The sequence below is a fragment of the Hyperoodon ampullatus genome, assembly GCF_949752795.1.
Source record: "Hyperoodon ampullatus genome assembly, chromosome: 12".
NCBI classification, from domain to species: Eukaryota; Metazoa; Chordata; class Mammalia; order Artiodactyla; family Ziphiidae; genus Hyperoodon; species Hyperoodon ampullatus.
Window position 1 is genome coordinate 36099090 of NC_136925.1, and position 20002 is coordinate 36119091.

A 20002-nucleotide genomic window follows, 5' to 3' on the forward strand; every position below is an offset into this window, starting at 1 on the left:
TTTGTATTTGCCTGGAGACATTTGTACCAAATGGGAACCATTTTATGAGAAATGCTCAGCTTATGCCACATGTCCACGTGAGCTGCAGCCTGGGTTGTGGTTATCACTTCTCAGGGGAGACTTGTTTTCTCTTCTCCCAGCACCATTCTGGGGGTGGGAAAGTTTCCATGCCATACTCTTCTTCAGGGCAAATTTGTTTTTCATTTATCTTTACATTGTGGGTGCAGTTTTGGGGGGGTTCCGGCTCTATGGGACAGGATCTCCTATGACACCCCCAACTTCTGGGCAGATCCTAGACTTTGTTTCCTGCCCCTTCTGCTTCATCATCCCCGTTACAAGGTCAAAGCTTAAGGTTGGCAGTGTTATATGGATGCCTCCAGGGTGAGAGTCTGTTTCAATGCTCCACTTACTGCCCTGGTTTCCTGCTTTCACTTCCTTTTTGACTTCTAAGCATTCCTTACTTTCTTGCCTGATCAGTAATGCATTTCAAAAGATGTTTTAAAAATATTTTGTCCAGTATTTTTAGTCATTTTCAGTGGTATGGTCAGGGTATTTTTATATGCTACTTTGAAGGCAATATAATTCTTTTTTTTTTTTGGTATGGTTGACTCAAATTTTTTTTTATTTTTTGCTAGTGTGAGTATTTAAAAAGTATTTGTGTCATTTTTCTTTCTCTTTTTGTGAATTTCCTGTTCGTATCTTCTTTGTTTTTCTATTTGTCTCTGGTGATTTCAAAAAAATGTATATTATACAGCTTTGGAAGGGGCTTATTCTCTGCTCTCTGAGGGACTCCTTTTTCCTAAGATATGCATGTTAAACTCTGAGGAAGTTAAGTCTGATACTGGCACTGCAGTTCAATTTCAGCTCCTTAATCCTTTTGTATTCATTGTATGTTCTATCTGAGGCTTCTTACTACTGCTTGCTTGCTAAATCCATCAACCTATTTTAATACTTCATCTTATTAGCCACTTTCTCCACTACAAAACTGTATTTTCTTTTACAATTTGAATCTAATCAACCCAATATCTGAGGAAACTGGGGAAGCCCCTCTTTTTTGCCTTCCTACTGTCAACTGAAAAAAATTGCACATAACTCTCAACTTTTAGGTTGTGCAATGAATGTTGTTTCAGTCGACACTACTACCCCTCTGACTGTTCCTTCTTAGACACCTCACTGGTTCTTCCACCTGAAAATTATTAAAGAGAAGTATTTCTGAAAACTTTGCAGGTCTCTTCTCACTCTTCACATTTGCTGGTTGACCTTTGTCCCATGGCTTTAACTACTATCTGTCCTTTCAATGATATCTCCCAAATCTGTGACTTCAACCTTAGCATCTCCTCAACTTTCAAACTAGCAGTATCTCCAAGGATGCACATCAACATACAGTTAACTTTTAGTTCTCCCATTACATCTTTGAAAACTCCTTATATAGTGAATACTGAAGCTTAGTCAAAAGTCCGAAAGACTTGTCAACAGGTGACTAGATAAAGGGAAATTGAGCTGAATTTGGTAGTTTTTGCCCAGGAGATGAGGCTGTTGCCATAGGGTTGTATGATGACCTAGTGGGTGCCTGTTAATCTGCAATATTGTCTAGAATAGAGGACAGTAATGTCAGTACAAAAAGTATGGTAGGTGGGAAGGCATGCCTTTATTTCTTTTTGGCATTAGTTACTCTGTACCTCACCCACTTTCATGATGATGCCCTTTTGGTACTGAATTCTCTCTTTTCCACCTTCAGGTTCCAGCAGCTCATAGTAATTTTCCTTTTCACTGTTTTTATTTTTTATTACACTATTAAAAAGTAATACATGGTGACTAATTTAATAAATTTTTGTTTCATTTATATTATCTAAGATAATCCTAACATGGTCATCACTGGTTGGTAATTGAGTGGACCAAGTGGGTTGTTAGATGTACCTGGAGTATAAGAATGACCTATCTTTGGCATGGCATCAAGACAGAGACCAGGAAACTATCCCCAAGTGGATAAGATACTGAGAAAACTGTTTATAGGTTTAAGAAAGTTGACCCAAGAGTAAGCTTTATGTTTCCATTTTGCTTTTAAAAGACAAAACAAATAGGGCTTCCCTGGTGGCACAGTGGTTGAGAGTCCGCCTGCCGATGCAGGGGACACGGGTTCGTGCCCCGGTCCAGGAAGATCCCACATGCCGCGGAGCGGCTAGGCCCGTGAGCCATGGCCGCTGAGCCTGCGCGTCCGGAGCCTGTGCTCCGCAGCGGGAGAGGCCACAACAGTGAGAGGCCTGCGTACCACAAAAAAAAAAAAAGACAAAAAAATAGTGAAGATTTTCATAGTACTTTTCCTTTTCTTTGAGGCATCCAAGTAATATAACAGTAGACACTATGAACGCAATGATGAATGATGGAACTTACAGGAAAATTAATCAGTATTGGAAGACATCTGGAAACAAGGGGTCAAAATGGCCTTGAAGAGATGAATTGAGTTTGAGATTATAGAAAAATATCAAAGTGGGAATAATTTGTAAGTGATCAGCATAAATAAAATAGTTTGTTTAAGGAAATGGATGAGTTTTTCAAAGGAGAGATGATAGATAAGCTTATGTTTAGATTTTGGTGAATCCAGGAAGATACTGAGAATAAGATAGGAAAATAATGTCAGAAAGGTAGAAAGAAAAGCAATATAAAGAGTGTCCTAAGAGCTAGATGAAAGAGTAGTTTATAGAATATAGGAATAGTGAGCAAATTTCCCATACATAAAGCTGTATTATATACAGATTAGTGTCTTTATAATTTTCTTCATCTACAAAATTTTCTGATAGAATTTATTAAAACAAAGTTACTCTAGATTTGATTTTTAGGGACTCCAAGTTATAAATCAGAAAAATACTGAACATTTCAACAGTTACCTACATATAAGAAAAAATGCTTGGCATCTGCAACAAATCAAATTAGTTTACTCATCAAAATGCAGAGTAGGAGATGGTAAAGAAAATCCCAGTGGACAAGGAATGGTAAATGCAAATTAATTATAGAGCATTCATAAGATAAGCAATATATCATTATTGGGCTATTTAGTTTGTTCTCTTTACTATTCTTGAAAATGGAAAGATATTTTAAGCTTTTCCTGTTATTTGTTTTTGTTTTCTCCCACTGTAATTCATGAGAACTTCAGTTCTTCTACCATTAATTATCTCACCACCAGTGGAGTGGAAGTGCTTCAGGAATATAATATCTAAGATTAGGGGTAGGGAAAGAAATTGTACCTACCATTTATAAAGAGCTTTGTAGTTTGTAAAGCATTTTAAAATATTTATGTCACTTGAGACCAACGGCAACCCTGTGAAGTAAGTGAGAATCATTATCATCTTTAAAAAGGATTCCTGAATGATGAAACTTATTTATGGATGAGGAAACCCAGAGAGATTAAGTGATTTATCGTGCATCACTGGAGTTATAAGGTGAAATCCTGGACTATCCATTATTAGGTTTGTGGTCATGAGCAACGCATGTATCAGCTTTGAAACTCAATTTTTTCATCTCTAAGATGAAAGATTAAAAAAATTAAACTATAAAATATATTTAATATTCTGCTTAGTAATCTTGGTTTCCATTTGCTTTTTTTAAATAAGTTTATTTATTTATTTTTGGCTGCATTGGGTCTTCATTGCTGCGCGTGGGCTTTCTCTAGTTGCAGCGAGCAGGGGCTACTCTTCGCTGCAGTTCATGGGCTTCTCATTGCGGTGGCTTCTGTTGTTGCGGAGCACGGGCTCTAGGCATGCGGGCCTCAGTAGTTGTAGCACACGGGCTCAGTAGTTGTGGCTCACGGGCTCTGACGCACTGGCTCAGTTGCTCTGTGGCATGTGGGATCCTCCTGGACCAGGGCTCGAACCTGTGTCCCCTACGCTGGCAGGCGGACTCTTAACCACTACCACTGTGCCACCAGGGATACCCTCCATTTGCTTCTGCAAGCTAGCCAATTAAATGCCTTCCTAGACATATCCTCCAGTTTTCCACTTCTCTTTTCTTATTCATGCCATATATTCAAATGGCATGTTTTCTCTTCTATCTAAACAAACCTTACTCATTTTAAATAGCCTTTAACTAGCTTGTTGTAGCCAGGTCAACTCCTTTACAAAACCATTCCTATTGCTCCCAATAATTGTGACCATGTCTCCTCTTGAAAAGATGTTAACACTTTCTTTCTCTTACACCATTTGTCAAACTCTATGTTTTATTAGCTGCCAATATACCAGGAAGAATAGTCATCACCATTTACTATCTGAGTTTAGTGGACTCTTGTAAAACATATTTTAAAAATCATTTTACAGGTAGTTTACCGATATAAAAATAAAAGGATGTTGTGAAAAACAACTGGATTAGAAATTAATAAAAATTTAAACGTAACAAACCCAAATTTTATTCCATATTTTTCTGGTGCGAAGATATACACATCCAAAAAAAAGTATTCTTTTTTACCTGTCAGACTGGCAAAAATAAAAACCCTTGTTAAAAAAAAAAAAAGATATACACATCCAAAATTGGCAGTATCCTTTGAATGAAAGTAATTGCTCATAGCTGAGCCAGGAACATAGCTATCTTATAAATAATGATCTAGATTTCAAATATATTTCTAAGAGTCCAGCTTTTTATTACCTCTGGTTTTTCTTGCACTTCTATCATGAAAATACAGTGCTTTGAAAACTTTTATGGCTTGTAATTTTGTTGAAGAGAGGGTGGTCATTTTCCTCGTCAGTAGCAACAAAATATTTTCATTTTAGATATTGATTAGAATGATCAATTCAATGAGCTTTTTCATTTCTGTGCTGTTTATCTCCTTTCAGTCAGTGCCTTCAGCATTTATCTACTTATGAATCATATCAAGTAAATTCCCTAGCACAAGCTTGATAAAAGGTGAAAGCGTCCTGTTACATGTCCTTTTTAGTAAACATATCTTGTCAAAAAAAAATACTGCATGATGACATTCTCCTTGAAGGACTAACTGAATAACAGATTTCCTTTTTGTCCATAGAAATATATTGTTCACTCATTGATTCTTGAGTTTGATAAAATATATTTCTAGGATATATTATGTGAAGACTCATAATCTGAGATTTAGCTTATATGATTAATTTCATCATCATCATTAGAGTCTGGAGTATTACTGTCTGTCTTTTTGTATTTGTGTTCTTTTTCATCTAACAATAACAATTGTGAAATATCTTCTGTCATTTTCTTTTCTTTGCTGTTATGGACAGAAAATGAAAATTTCTGAATTCTCAACTGTGTTCAATGAAGAGTTAAAAAGAAAAAGACAACAGATGTCCTGTCTCCTGATGTCTTTTATACCTTCTGGAAAGATCAGACGAAACTTTGGGCAATGCAATAACAAGGATGTTGAAATAGCGATGATTTATTTCACTATTTTATCATCCCTCTAGATGATCACATCATTTTTAAATTTTCTCTTTTTTTTCTGTGAAAGCCTTAAATTCAATATGGTTTTATTTGCCAGTTGTCAGAAAATTATTTAATTGTATAATTAATAGATTTCTCTGGAGGCAGATCAAAATAATGTTATGCAGGTTAGGTTCTCTGCAAACAGTTTTTGAACACCAGGATTGCATGGGGCAATTGAGTAATGACTTATATAATCTCAATTCCAAATGAACATGTAGCATAACTGATATTTAGGGTTATAAAATTAGAGAAGATCTAGACTATTGCATCTAGGTATTTAAAATCCGCCCCTTGTTTTTTCTTTCTCTGAGTTGCTTCTGGTCTCAGGTGCCTCTCCTCCCAGCTTGGACCAGCTCATTTCAATAAAGCTTTTATGAGAAAACTTGTCCTCCTCATCCTTTTGTCCCTCCCCACCATCCACCTTTCCAACCCCAACTCTAGATAAATTTGGGTCTCTTCTACCTCCCATTGCCCACTATGGGGCTGGCAAATATTTCTCAGATAAAGTCATAAAATCAGGCTGATTTGTGAGTTGTGAGTGTAGAGAGATACCAAGATCATAGACAGTTTAAATTGGGAGCCAATCAAGAGAATTCAAGTCTTAGCACCATCTTGCAAGTGAGATGGAGAGTTAGTTAGTAGTAGAGCTAAAAACAAGTGCTGAAGTTTCCTGACCTTTGTTTCAACGAGTTTCCAGCATAGTGAATTGGGAAGTAGGAAAGTTATATAAAATATGAGAGAAGAGAAAAAGCATTTAGGTGGCCTGAAGTTCTGTAAGAGAAATATTCTAAGCCCCCTCCCCACCCCAGCTTTATTGAAGTATAGTCAACAGGTAAAATTGTAAGATTTTTAAAGTATACATTGTGATGATTTGATATACGTATACACTGCAAAAGAATTCCTCCCATCTAGTTAATTAACACGTCCATCACCTCACATCTTTTTTTTTTTTTGCACGGTACACGGGCCTCTCACTGTTGTGGCCTCTCCCGTTGCAGAGCACAGGCTCCGGACGCGCAGGCTCAGTGGCCATGGCTCACGGGCCCAGCTGCTCCGCGGCATGTGGGATCCTCCCGGAACGGGGCACGAACCCGTGTCCCTTACATCGGCAGGCGGACTTTCAACCACTACACCACCAGGGAAGCCCACCTCACATCTTTATCTTTTATTTTGTAAGAACATTTAAGTTCTACTCTCTTGGCAAATTTCAGTTATACAGTACAATATTATCATCTGTAGTCACCATGTTATACATTAGATCCTCAGACCTTATTCATCTTACAGCTTGAGAGTTTGTATACTTTTACCAACCTCTCCCTATTTCTCCCACCCTCCAACCCCTGGCAACCACTTTTTTATTCTTTCTTTCTATGAGGTCGACTTTTTTTTTAGATTCAACATATAAGTATTTGTCTTTCAGTGTCTGACTTATTACACTCAGCATAATGCCTCTGAGGTTCACCCATGTTGTTGCAAATGGCAGGATTCCATTCTTTCTGAATAATATTCCATTGTATATACAAAAATGCCACATTTTCTTTATCCATTCATCCATCGATGAACACTTAGGTTGTTTCTATGTCTTGGCTATTTTAAATAATGTTACAGTGAACATGGGGTTGCAGATATCTTTTCAAGATAAGGATTTCATTTCCCTTGGGTCTATACCCAAAAGTGGAATTGCTGGATCCTATGGTAGTTCTATTTTTAATTTTTTGAAGACTTTTCGTACTGTTTTCCACTGTGGCTGCACCAATGTACATTCCCACCAGTAGTGCACGAGGGTTCTCTTTTCTTCACGTCCTCATCAATACTTGTTATCCCTTGTCTTTTTGATGACAGCCATTCTAATAGGTGTAAGGGGATATCTCATTGTGGTTTTGACTTACATTTCCCTGATGATTAGTGATTAGCACCTTTTCATGTATCTGTTGGCCATTTGTATGTCTTCTGTGGAAAAAATTAAATTTTCATACTATTTTCAGCTCCTTATCATACATAGTTGGATGTAATTCCCAGGATTATGAAAGAGCAAAGTGTTTCAAGGTATAGGAAAAATAAGATCACTGAGAAGAAACACAAAAACGTAAATTGGGTCCAGTAACCCTGAGACTTAAAGTTAGTTGTGCATTTATCTGATCTCTTTTCTAGATTTTATGTACTTAAAGAACAAGGTCATCATTATGTCTGATCTTTGCATCTCATGCAGTGGCTTCTCTGGGATAGATTTATTGTATAAGAATTATAGGACAGTTTTCAAAAAAGTAACATCATGACTCGTACAGATACAAAATGAGCAAGTGTTAAAGATTTTATTTAACTCAAATGAGGGAAACAAGCAGATGTTATAACCTTTTCAAAGGAGAATCCAAAGAACAGACACATTTGTAGTTGAGGAATATTGGAATTATGTAAATGGAAGCAACACTAGCTTTTTCCACATGCGAAAGGGAAGTAAATTGAACCTGACAGGGCAGAATTTGCTACTCCACGGGCAAGAATAACTTTGCAATTATCGGCGATTTAAAGAGCTGTAAGATAACTCCCATACAGTCAGAATCAGATAATCCATAATTGTGAATGCTAGGTCTAGGCAATGCACAGTTTTCCAGGGAAGCACAACTTTTTCCTTACACATATGTTGTGTTCAATTAAATTATAAACATAAAACATATAAAGAGAACTTCACACTCAGTGTGATAAATAACACTTTGCCACTTGTAGGTCTCATAATTTTAAATGTTTCTTTGCTTTCTGAAATACATACATTTTTAGAGTTTCAAGATCAAGTATCATCCAAAGAAGCTTACCTCCTTTCACCACACCTACCAGTATATTTGTCAAGAATTTTTTTGTTAGGGAGTTCCCTGGTGGCCTAGTGGTTAGGATTCTGGGCTTTCACTGCTGTGGCCTGGGTTCAATCCCTGGCTGGGTAACTGAGAGCCTGCAAGGCTGCGCAGCACAGCCAAAAAAAAAAAAAAAATTTTTTTTTTGTTGTTGTTAGAGAAACACAGAAAAATTCTTTAGTGGCTTTGTTTCTTTTGTCCCACTGAGAGAAAACCAAATTCTTCATGTAAACTTTACCAGCCAAATTTAAAGGATGACCAAAGGAGATGAAAACTCCATTGTTCAAATGCTAAAGGAATTGTATTCAAGGCAAGCCATAGTTTGGCTTATAGAATATGCACACATAAATTTGTTAACGTGTAGAATCTAGTCCTAATGGTTTGCACTTATTAAGAGTATTTGGGCATGGCTTGGCTCCCTCCAAGGACCTACCTGCTCTTCTCATACCTACCTTCAGTTTTTACCTCCATCCTTGGCTCCACAGCTGTCTCTTTTTATACTAGTGGCTGTGTGTTCACAGAGTCACAGCTTTAAAATGTTCACGTAGGGAAACAAAATTCCTTAAGGAATCAGTGATGAGAGGAAGATCTGCAAGGATGCCTTAGCAGCTTGACCATCAATCTTTAGTCATATGAAAAGCTGGGATGATGTGGAGGGCAACTGCAACCAGTAAGGAGGGAAAAAAAGAAGTAGCCATGAGGCCAAGAATCCCTGACATGGCTTTAATTTTCAAGATGAGACCTCTACAGAGAGGAGATAATATCACAGTTTATAGAAGTTATCTGAACATAGTAGCAATTTTCCTTGTTCAGCTTTCACCTACCTACCTATGTATGTACATGGTAAACAATTTAAGAACTGCTGATTCTTGACAAAGAGCAGTATATAGCCAGTCACAGGAAGACCCATTGGGCTAGAGGGGGAAGTGAACAGAGGTCATTTACATCTCATCTGTACTTCATCATTTTCCTCAGCAGTAGCTGGTGCTGGAATGGGAGATCAAATTTATCGATTGTTCGAAGCCTTTCCTTGGTGATTTCAGCAGAATAGTTTTAACTCCTTCTGATTCCTGAGTAGCTGTAGAGATAGAGATGGTTTGGCACAGTCTTCTTTTGCATCTTGCACGTGAATTAATCCTGAGGGTACGTTTTGGGTAGATCACACCAAGCAACGTGCTCTAGGACGACAGGTCTTCTATAAATATATTTTAATGCTACTCATATAAACATTGTCAAAGTGGAAAGTTTACACATAGTTCTTCTTAATTCAGGAATATAGCAACAATTCAGTGTTAATAGTAAAAATATTAATTCACTAATACAACAATAGGGTGTTGTTTTAACACTATCTTCATAGAAACTCAAATGCTACCAGCATTATTACTGGCATCAGAGGTAATTAAGCCATGGTAACGTCAAAGCTTTAAATAACCAATTTGGCTAAATAACAACAACAACAATAACTCATTTGGCTAAAACTAGGATTGTATCTTTTTTTTTTTGGCTGCATTGGGTCTTCGTTGCCGCGCACGGGCTTTCTCTAGTTGCAGCAAGTGGGGGCTTCTCTTCATTGTGGTGCACGGGCTTCTCATTGCGGTAGCTTCTCTTGTTGCAGAGCATGGGCTCTAGGAGTGTGAGCTTCAGTAGTTGTGGCACGAGGGCTCAGTAGTTGTGGCTCGCAGGCTCTAGAGCATAGGCTCAGTAGTTGTGGTGCACGGGCTTAGTTGCTCCGCGGCACGTGGGATCTTCCCGGACCAGGGCTCTAACCCGTGTCCCCTGCATTGGGAGGCAGATTCTTAACCACTGCGCCACCAGGGAAGCTCCAGGATTGCATTTTTTAATCCAGCCCTCTTTTTGCTTTCAGCTTGCAAATAACCAGCATAAATCTGGAACTGTTATCTAACCTTCCTCTGTGCAGTTCATCAGTCATGGCACTAAAATTGATTCTTGACCTCTATACATCATTCTTCCCTTTGAAATTTCTCATGCTGTCTCTTCCTTCTATGCTTTAATGGAGGAGGTGTGTGTAACAAAATATGAGCGAGTCACTTTTTAATTTTGCAGTCCTCATTTGAATACCTAAGGTTTTTTAACCCTTAAGTATTTTTACTATGTGTTTAAATTTTCTCATATATTGTTTTGATGTTTACATCTACTTCTCTAGATTACAAATCACTGTTTCACCTATCAAGTAATCATAATGAAATTTGTCTTTTAAAATTTCTTGTGCCTCTGACCAAATGTTTAATAATGAAAATATTCAATGTACAATATAAAGAGAAAGATCACTTTAGAATGATTTGTGAAATAATGTCAACCATAAAAATAAGGCTGGTTTCCTGAGCCAGAGCCTAAAAGAAATGATGTGATGAGCAGGAAAAAACATTTATAAAAGTTGACACAAAAGCAGTAGTGGAATTGTCCTTCTTCAGGCCAAACCAGTGCTTATTTACAGCAGATGTTACACCTGTGACACTGGTGAATGTGAAATGGTGTGGTGGAAACCAAGCAACCCTGGGGTTTTATGTTTTCAAGCAAGGCTGCTGTGACAGATAAATGAACCAACATTTCCAGATTGCTGTAATCAGATTATTATAATCTGATTCTTCCATCTAAGTAAATACCTAATTTCAACCATCTCAAGATAAGTTAAATTTTGAATGTCTTTCCTTCATATTTAATACCTGCACTAACCTTCTAAAAACACTATACCTTAAAGGTCAATGTGATCAAATATGGTAGATACATTGACCTTGGTTCCAGCAAGAAACCAGCAGTTTGGATAGTTGTAACACTGCCATTTCAAAAATACATGTGGCTTGTGTGTGTGTGTGTGTGTGTGTGTGTGTGTTGTCCTGACCTGGACACTCCTCCCTAGCTGTGTTGGGATCATGCAAGCCGTGCTGGCAGAGTGCCCACTGCATGTAAGATTGGGTCCTATTTTATAACAGACTGCTTTTACTCCCAAGAAATTGGAAAGCATTAAGTTATCTGTATTTGAGTCCGTTTTTCTCCTTGTTTTTTCAACTTTTCCATTAGCCAGAAGGGATTACCTGTGTGGGATGTCCTTTGTCACCTAAAAGAGAGATAACATTTCTATTTCAAATACAGATTTAATTTATGACCTAGAATTCATTATTATACTCCTTCTCAAGTTGTGGTGCAAAGTAGCAAATTCTCAACAAACGATTATTGTTCTGTGGAATTGCCGAATAACCTACAAGTAATTTTTTTAATGTTTTTTTATTGTGGTAAAAGTCACATAATATGAAACATATTTTTCTAACCATATTTAACTATACAGTTCAGTGGCACTAAGTACATTCACATTGTTGTGCAACTCTCACCATCATCCATCTCCCAAATGTTTCACCTTCCTAAACTGAAACTATCCCTTTTAAACACTAACTCCCCGTTCCCCTCCCCACCCCCGACTCCCAGGTCCCTGGCATCTCCCAATTTACTTTCTGACTCTATTTTTAAACATAATGGAATGAAATACAAAAATGCCTGATGCCTTCCGTGTGGTGGAAGGGCCCTTACATGAAAAAGGCTCCCTTTTCCCCAGTTCCTCCAGTGATTTCTCTCCCTTTCATGTCCTGTACTCTTTAAAAACTGTTATATGTTCCATCCCTGCTTCTTTTGACCCTGCACCACCATTCATCACATCTGTCCCCCACATTTTTCCATCTTATCTTCTTGTTTTTATAAGATGATGAAAGGTTTGTGAATAGAACTATTACTATATTTTAGCTGGTTGTCAAGATACTGTGGGGCATTTTTAGCTGGTGTTATGATACAGACGACAGACCGTGGCATTAATCAGAGAGAGTGTCCAAAAACTAATAAACATAAGACAATCCAAAAAGCAGTCAGGCAAAGACATCAAACAAGATTTTATATACATATATATACACATATGTATGTATATATTACCATCCAGCCAACTATGCACATACATTTTATTAGTATCTAGTACAAAGTTATACTCACTGTAGATAGTCTTAAGTGTTTTTTTGTTTTTCATTTGAGTTTATGAAAATGATTGCATGGGTATTATAAGCAGTTGAATCCCCACTGATAGGCAAGGTATCTAGGTAATTGCACATCATAGAACCGGATGGTAAAAGAGGTTAGTAGTTGGTAAGTAAAAAATACCCTTTGAACTCAGTGCAAACCCCGTATCAGTTTAGTAAATGGTCTGAGCACTGAGGTTTGGAGGAGGCACAGAGTATTCATTTCCTCTGCCAGCAGCTTAGAGTTCTGAGTTCACATTAGTTCCATCCACATCAGACTGACCCTTGCTTACTATGACTAACACTAGGCCATAGAGAGCCATCCAAACATCTAGCAGTTGTTCACCAGAAAGAACTGAATGGCAGTTATACTGACTAAATTTTGCTTTTTAAAAATAATATTGAAAACCAATCCTTAGGGTGGTCTAACTAATAAGCAGATTTTAAACCATCCATTATGCACTTTATTTTTCTCTTAGTTTAAAAAAGAGTGGGCAGTAGTAACTTTATCAATGGTGCTGTTTTAGCTGAAATGTAATTTAAATATTAGAGGTTTTAAAAATTCCATGGCTAACAGATTTTATAAAAAGCAGAGATCTTTTTATTATGTTTATATTCATTTGTATGTAATAGCCAGAAGAATTTGGCCATTAGAAATGTTTGCAGGAGTATCTCTATAGGAAATAAGTTTATATGGTTTTGAGAATTACTGTAGATGGAGGCAACAGAAGATGGAGAATTAAAAGAGTTATTATGGGAAATCAATAAATGTTAATTGGTAATGATGGTGAAGTTTAGAGAATGGAGCAATTGATTCAAGAGCTGTAAATTATCACCCGTTTTGATGACATGGGTGCCTCCCCATTGAACCCATCCTTGATTGATGAACTAAGAACTGAGTAATAACCTCAGAAACAGAGAAACTACTTGTGAAGCTAAACTCAGTAGATTTTTCCAGCGTTTTCCTTCCAAAATAAGCAGGAATCAGTGATGGTAAAAAGTTGTGGGCTTTTGTGCTTACAGCTAGAAGTTTCAGGGAATCATTTTAGTTTGCAGTAAAGAAACAAGATCTATACACACCTTTTTCCTCCCTCCCTCCCTCCCTCCCTCCCTTCCTTCCTTCCTTCCTTCCTTCTTCTTTCCTTCCTCCTTCCTTTCAAGGCATCGGTGAACTGCTGAAACAGTGTTTGGGGAGTATTCAGTGTTCTGTTTTGAACCACATTCCTTGTGGTTGGGATTACAGAGCGCTCTCTCTTGGTCAAGGTTGTCGGCAGTAAACTCAGGTCTGCAGACAGCTGTGGTCCTCAAGTAGCTGCTCACTATCATCTGGGAAGCTTTTTAAGAAGTACTGATACCTGGGGGTCTGCCTTCAAAGATTCTGATTTAATGGTCTGGAGTAGGGCCCAGGCATAAGTATTTTTTGAAAAGCTTCCAAGATGATTCTAGAATCGCTGATGTACAGGTTAACTGTTAGATGACTGACAATAATAATGAAGGTCAAATTATAAAATGGAAATGCAGCTTTATAATTGCTCTTTTTCCTTTTTCAATTACATAAATAATCTATAAATTTTCTGGTTATTTAAAAAAGAAACTATGCAAGAATTTATGGAGTAAAAATGAAAGTTCACCTTCACCTTTACCTGTATTCTCTCCATATGTAACCACTGTTAGTTAATGTACTGTTTATCCTTCCAGTGGTTTTCCATGCATTTAAAAATGCATATTTACTTATATAGGGTTTTTGAAACATAAATGAGATTACACCATCTTTTGTTTATTATTCTGTGGTTTGCTTTTTTCACTTAATTTGGCTTGGAGATCTTTCCATGTCAATACATATAGATCCACCTCATTTTTAAAAATATTCTTTTACTTCATTCCTTTCAATATCTGTAGAGTGTTTCTCAGTATATGTGGGCTTTGATTTCCTTTTTCATTTTCACATATTTGTAGCTCAATGGTAAAGAGCAAAAACTCTGTAGCCAGACTACCTGGTTTTGACTATAAGTATTTATTATTGTTGGTGGTATTATTACCATTTAATTTTTCTATTTTTTACCAATATGGACAATACTCTAGTTAATATTTTAGTACCCAAATCATTATGCTTATCAATGAATATTCCTGTAGGGCAAATTCCTAGCGTTAGAGTTGCTGGCTCAGAGAGTATGCATATTAATATTTTGAAATGTGCTGTCAAATTTCCCTCCAAGAGCAATTTACATTTGCTCCAGCCAGTAGAATCTCACTGCAGTATTTATTTCAAGGCCTCAATAAATTGTTCACATCACAGTGTGGCTTCATGGGCTAATAATCACAATGACTGGAATTTATTTTCTTTATTTTGGCTGGAATTTCATTGAGTCAGTTTAATAGTTTTATAGCATATCAACCTGAAGTTCCAATTTATGGTCTTAAACATACGATTAAGGAAAATGGAAAAATTATTTACTGATTTTTTTTGTTTTTTTTTTTTTAGACAAAAACTTTCAACATAGAAAGTACAAGAGGGGTAGGGGAAAAAAACTGGGCTTTGGCAGTGAAAAGTCTGACCTGGACTAGTTACAGCCTTTAGATGGAACAGCTCAAAGAGAGAAGCTCACTTCCCCACACCATAATGACAGAATAGTAACTCAAGTCTCAAGAAAAATCTACTTCAAATCTGTGTGTTTGTTGGTGTTTTAAATTCAGGACCCTTATATGTTTTTAGACTTCTACATAATAAAATTTACATCAGTATCATTGGGTATAATGTTTTTATATAATGAAAATGCAAGTGAAATTTATTACTTTCAATTCAAATTTCCTTCTCTGTATACTCTCTTGAGTCTTAATTTTCTCATCAACACAACATTGATATTTAGTACCTACTTCATAGGATTTGGGGGAGGAGTCAATTTTATATTACATATTAAAAACCTTTAGGGACTTCCCTGGTGGTCCAGTGCTAAAGAACCCTCCTTCCAATGCAGCGGACGATCCCTGGGTCAGGGAACTAAGATCCCACATGCCGTGGGGCAACTAAGCCCACACACCACAACTACAGAGCTCGCGTGCCTCAACAAGAGAGAGAAAACCCACATACCTCAATGAAGATCCCACGTGCCACAACAAAGACCCAACGCAGCCAAAAAATAAAAATAAATTAATTAAAATAAAATTTTAAAAAAACCTTTTGCACAATGTCTGGAATATGGTAAACTCTTAATAAATTGAACCTCAGTATTATTCCTATTATTAGCATTTTAATTCTGTTAACAGTGTGTTCAGCCCTGCTGTGGATAGATTATTTTATTTTTAGCATGAGTTAAGGTAATCGAGGAGGGATACTGGCTTTTGTATTTCAGAAGATACACATGAAAGATTTTCTGGTGTTAAAAAATTTTTTCTGGTGTTAAATATGTATTTGTTCCATAAGAACCCCTTTTAATAAACATAAATCACTATTAACTATTAATATTTTTGAAAACTCAATATTTTTTCCATTGTACTTAGGAAAAATATATAAAAGTTAACATTATTAAAATGTTTTTATTGTTTAATTGGCTTACAGTCTTAGGAATTTGGATATAAGACTAATAAAAGAAACAAATCTGCCTAAAGAATAGGTTGCTTTGATAGAGGTCAGAAAATGTGTGCACTGTTAACTGTTTCTAGCTCTGTGGTTCATCAGCATTTTCCAACTCTCCTCTTGGTATTTTGGGGCAGATCCTATGGAGTGAATAAGCTATATACCCAGTTGTGAATTTAGATTGGAAGCTTTCAGAATAAAATGAGGCCTTCTGGAAGGTTGGCCTAAGAATCTGTCTCTCTTACCCTCAGGAGGTACAGGGTGGGCCTATGGCTTCCGCCACTCTGGATCCTTTGCTCTCCTGCTCTCTTGGGGTCTGTGATGGCATTTCTGCCCATCCTCCTCCCTCCCACGTTCAGACTGGGATCCAGCACTCCCAGGTCTTGGGCTGAATGACACACAGTTGAATTAGATAACAAGTGTTCAGACAGTAAAATCGAAAACTGTAGCCTTGATGAATGTCATTAGTATCATTTCTGGATTTTAGTTGGACTGTATCAGAGTTAACAACAATAATCTCTTCAAAGAGTTGGTTATCATTTCTCCAGATTAGTTTCTGAAACTCTTTCTGATCTGTGACTTTTCTTTACCCCTCTGGCCTCCCGTTTGAAACTTTACTGATCCTTTCTCTCATCTCTCTTTTCCAGGGATTTTATTACACTCCTTTCTATATCCATCCCTCCTTCCTGCCCCATCGCTTGCACTTTTCCCACTCTCTTCTCGCTCACTGATACTGCTTTACTTACTGTTCTTTCAGCATTCCCTTCCTCTTTAGAAGTTTATACATCACTGTATCCTTATCCTTAATGCCTCCCTCTAACCCCCCAGAATATGGATCTGAGTTTCCATATATATTCTTATTAAGTTAACACTTTAAAATACTTAGAAGCGCCTACGTTATATTCTTTTCTGTTACACTTTTAGACAAGCAAAGCTGAATTTCTCTCTTTATGTAGTGTCACCTCTCATTTTATTTGATCACTTTCTGGGACCTGTTTTAATGCTCGTGTCACAACATAAAATTCATGCAAATTAACAAAAGCAAGCTGATTTGGAGAGGTGTGGAGAGTGAACAAAGGAGTCTAGTATCGTTCAGAGCTTTGTATGGAGAATGTGGTGTGATATTATTTGTGAGCTGTTCCATTTTCCTGTCGGTCCCTTGGGAAGGAAGGAGTTTCATAATGGGGTGTGACCTGCACTTCTAGTAAGCGTGATTGGCATTGAATGTTTAAATAGAAGAGGAGAATACATATCATTTCTCCCCTTTAAGGCAAAGCACAAATATACTGAATGCAAATCTTTTCAGTGTGGAAGGCAGTCTGGCCTAATGATAGCATGAATCTGAAAAGCTAAGGAAGTGACTTAACTATGCAGATCAAAATGCAAGGAAGCCAAAATTCTGTAGTATCCTTAAAAGTAACTTCTAAAACCCAGATGTAATGGTAAATACACATACAGAATATGATGGAAGACCCCATTTGAAAAAATGGAATTCTGACATCAGCCCCTTGGTGAATGAGTGGGCAAATGGTTCCCTGAATTGGGTAGCAGTGCACATACCACAGTGACTGATGAAATTGATGTGTCCGTGGGAGAGCGGCTGGCTCTATTACTCAATCCTTTAACCTATTTTCTCTCTCTTCAAAAATGAGCTCCTGAGTGGATGTTATCCTCAAGGAAGTGAATTTAATTCAAAAGAAGCTGTTTTATAGATGGGCAAATTTAGTTTAAGAATTCACTTTTCCATTATAGAACTATGTGGAAAAACATTATTATAAGTAATATGCTTATACTTCTCAAAGATGCCATTTTTGAGTGTATTTTGGGGACCTGAATTTCAAGCATTAGTAATTTTTATTCTTTAATTTTGAATTATCTCAGAACACGTGGCTAAAAAAACATTGAATCTGCATTATAATAGTTTCATTAACTTATTAAGGTATGTAATTACACAATAAATAATTTAATCATAAAAAGTGATTTCTTAGTTTTTCCCGTTAACTTGAAAATATGATGCTTTCTTTTTTCCTGACATAAATACTTGTTAATTACTGCAAAGAATAAAGGCCCATCTTGTGAATCCATTATTCTAAAATTTGCAAGGTAATATTGATAACTGGAGAAGCAGGCTGTTCGTTATCCTGGTTTTTGCCAAGTAAAAAAAAATTCACTCTATAACTTATCTCAGAAGATAAAATACATAACCATAAGTATCCTACATATACTTCCCAGTAGGTTAATAATAGTTTGTCTTAGAAGTATATGGTAATATGAGTTATTAAGCTTGCTAGTCTCTCACACACACACAAATCTAATTAATTATAATTAACTGTTTTGTCATTATGATCTTAAGCTGATTCTCACAGTTACCACCTATTTTGCTTTCATTTTTTAAAAACGTGACCTATTGTGTAAATTTCATAATGAGAATTATGGAGTCATAAATGTATTTGGAAAATAAATTTAAAATAGAAAGCCCATAAAACATTTCATTTGGAGACAAATCAGTAAGCAAATTTTGTACTCAACAAGTAGGTTAAAAACCTTCATAAATAGAAAATTTTATTCTCTCCAGTTGATGGTGTTTTATTGTTTTTAATATAAAATTTTAGAAGAAAGAAAATGTGACTGAAATTGAGCAATGTAGCTTCCTAATAATTTCTCAGCTTTTAGAAGCTGTCAGAATTTCAAACATATAGTACAAGCTGTGCCCCCAGTGTGCATTCAGGTATTAATTAAAGATGGATTTATATTTATTTCAATTTAGAAGAATTTACCCTGAAGGAAAACTAACTTCTTACAGAAAGAAAAGAAAGTTTTTCCCACCCCTGAACTAGCATCAACCTTTATTAATCTGATCTAGGTATCAAGAAGCTTTCTTTTACAGCATTCTTCTGATTCAGACACTTTCTATCTTGTTCTAATATTACTTGGTAATTCCCCAAATACCATTCAGAATAGATGTCTGACTTATTTATCAAATTTCACTGCACTAATTTGTGCGATGGGAAAGAATTCTTCCAGTTCAACAGGTTTCCACAGCCAAATAATTAACACCCAAAGAAATGTTAAACTCATAAAACGTAATTTGGTCTATAATTTTGCCAGTTGCTGGTTGAGTTGGAGTTGCATTTTAGTCCACAGCTGTGTTTTTTAACTGCCTTTTCCAAGCTAGCTGGTTGTTTTTTGTTGAATGTGGCTGCCCTCTAGTGGACTAAGTTTCCTTTACAATAACCTAACTGTCAAATCTAAAGCAGTCATTTACATAGGGAAGTGATTAGTCTTTCATGCTTTCGGACTCTTGTTTTTCATTGACTTTTGTGTTTAATACAACACGTTTGTTGTTAAGAAGGCGTATTAAAATAAGCTGATCTCTTTGACGGTCTGAGTATTTTAGTATATTTTCGACTTCTGACCTATTTTGTGAGACATGCTCCTTCTTAAGATCTTTTCGTTTTTCTTGTTGCAGATGCTACAACTGTGGTGGCCTTGATCATCATGCTAAGGAATGTAGTCTACCTCCTCAGCCAAAGAAGTGCCATTGCTGTCAGAGCATCACGCACATGGTGGCGAACTGCCCTCACAAAACTGTGGTGCAGCCGCCCACCGGTTCTCAGGGAAGACAGGAAGCAGAGCCCCAGCCGTGCACCGCGTTCCCTCGAGAGGTGGGGGGTGGCCACGGCTATCCATCACCACCATTTCCTCAGGAGGCGCGGTCCGAGGTCTCAGAGTGGCCAGGCACGTCACCTGCAGAAGCTTCCTCCACAAAGTCATCTGCAGCACCAGAAGATCAAAGCAAAAAGGGGCCTTCCGTTCAAAAACGGAAAAAGACATAACCCTTTTTCTTAACGTATCGTTTTCTCTCCCCGGTTGGGAAGTCTACCTCATGCAAGTACAGGGGAACAGTATTTCACAAACAGCAGCTGACCTGGGATTTTTAACTACTGTTGAGGAACTGTGAATTTTTTTAAACAGACAAATCACTCTAAGCAAATTACCTTTGAGCAGGGTGTCATGTGACTCAGAGGATGAGATGCTCTGTGTATCTGTATGTGCATGTGTGAGAGGGAGAGAGCCTGAGCCTGTGTGTGTGTGTAGGAGGATTTTCTATAGAATGTAGACATATATAT

At 37.0% G+C, this 20002-nt stretch overlaps 1 protein-coding gene across 1 annotated transcript in view; it reads left to right on the forward strand.

The window, feature by feature from the left end:
• The window catches only part of LIN28B (lin-28 homolog B), a gene marked incomplete at both ends in the record, with an annotated part of 119727 nt that extends 100019 nt beyond the window's left edge, over window positions 1–19708 (forward strand). Inside the window, one exon of the mRNA XM_079716094.1 lies at window positions 19342–19708. Coding sequence (XP_079572220.1) covers window positions 19342–19708 — 367 coding nt within the window. The remainder of the gene's footprint in view (window positions 1–19341) is intronic.
• Window positions 19709–20002: the final 294 nt, after the last annotated feature.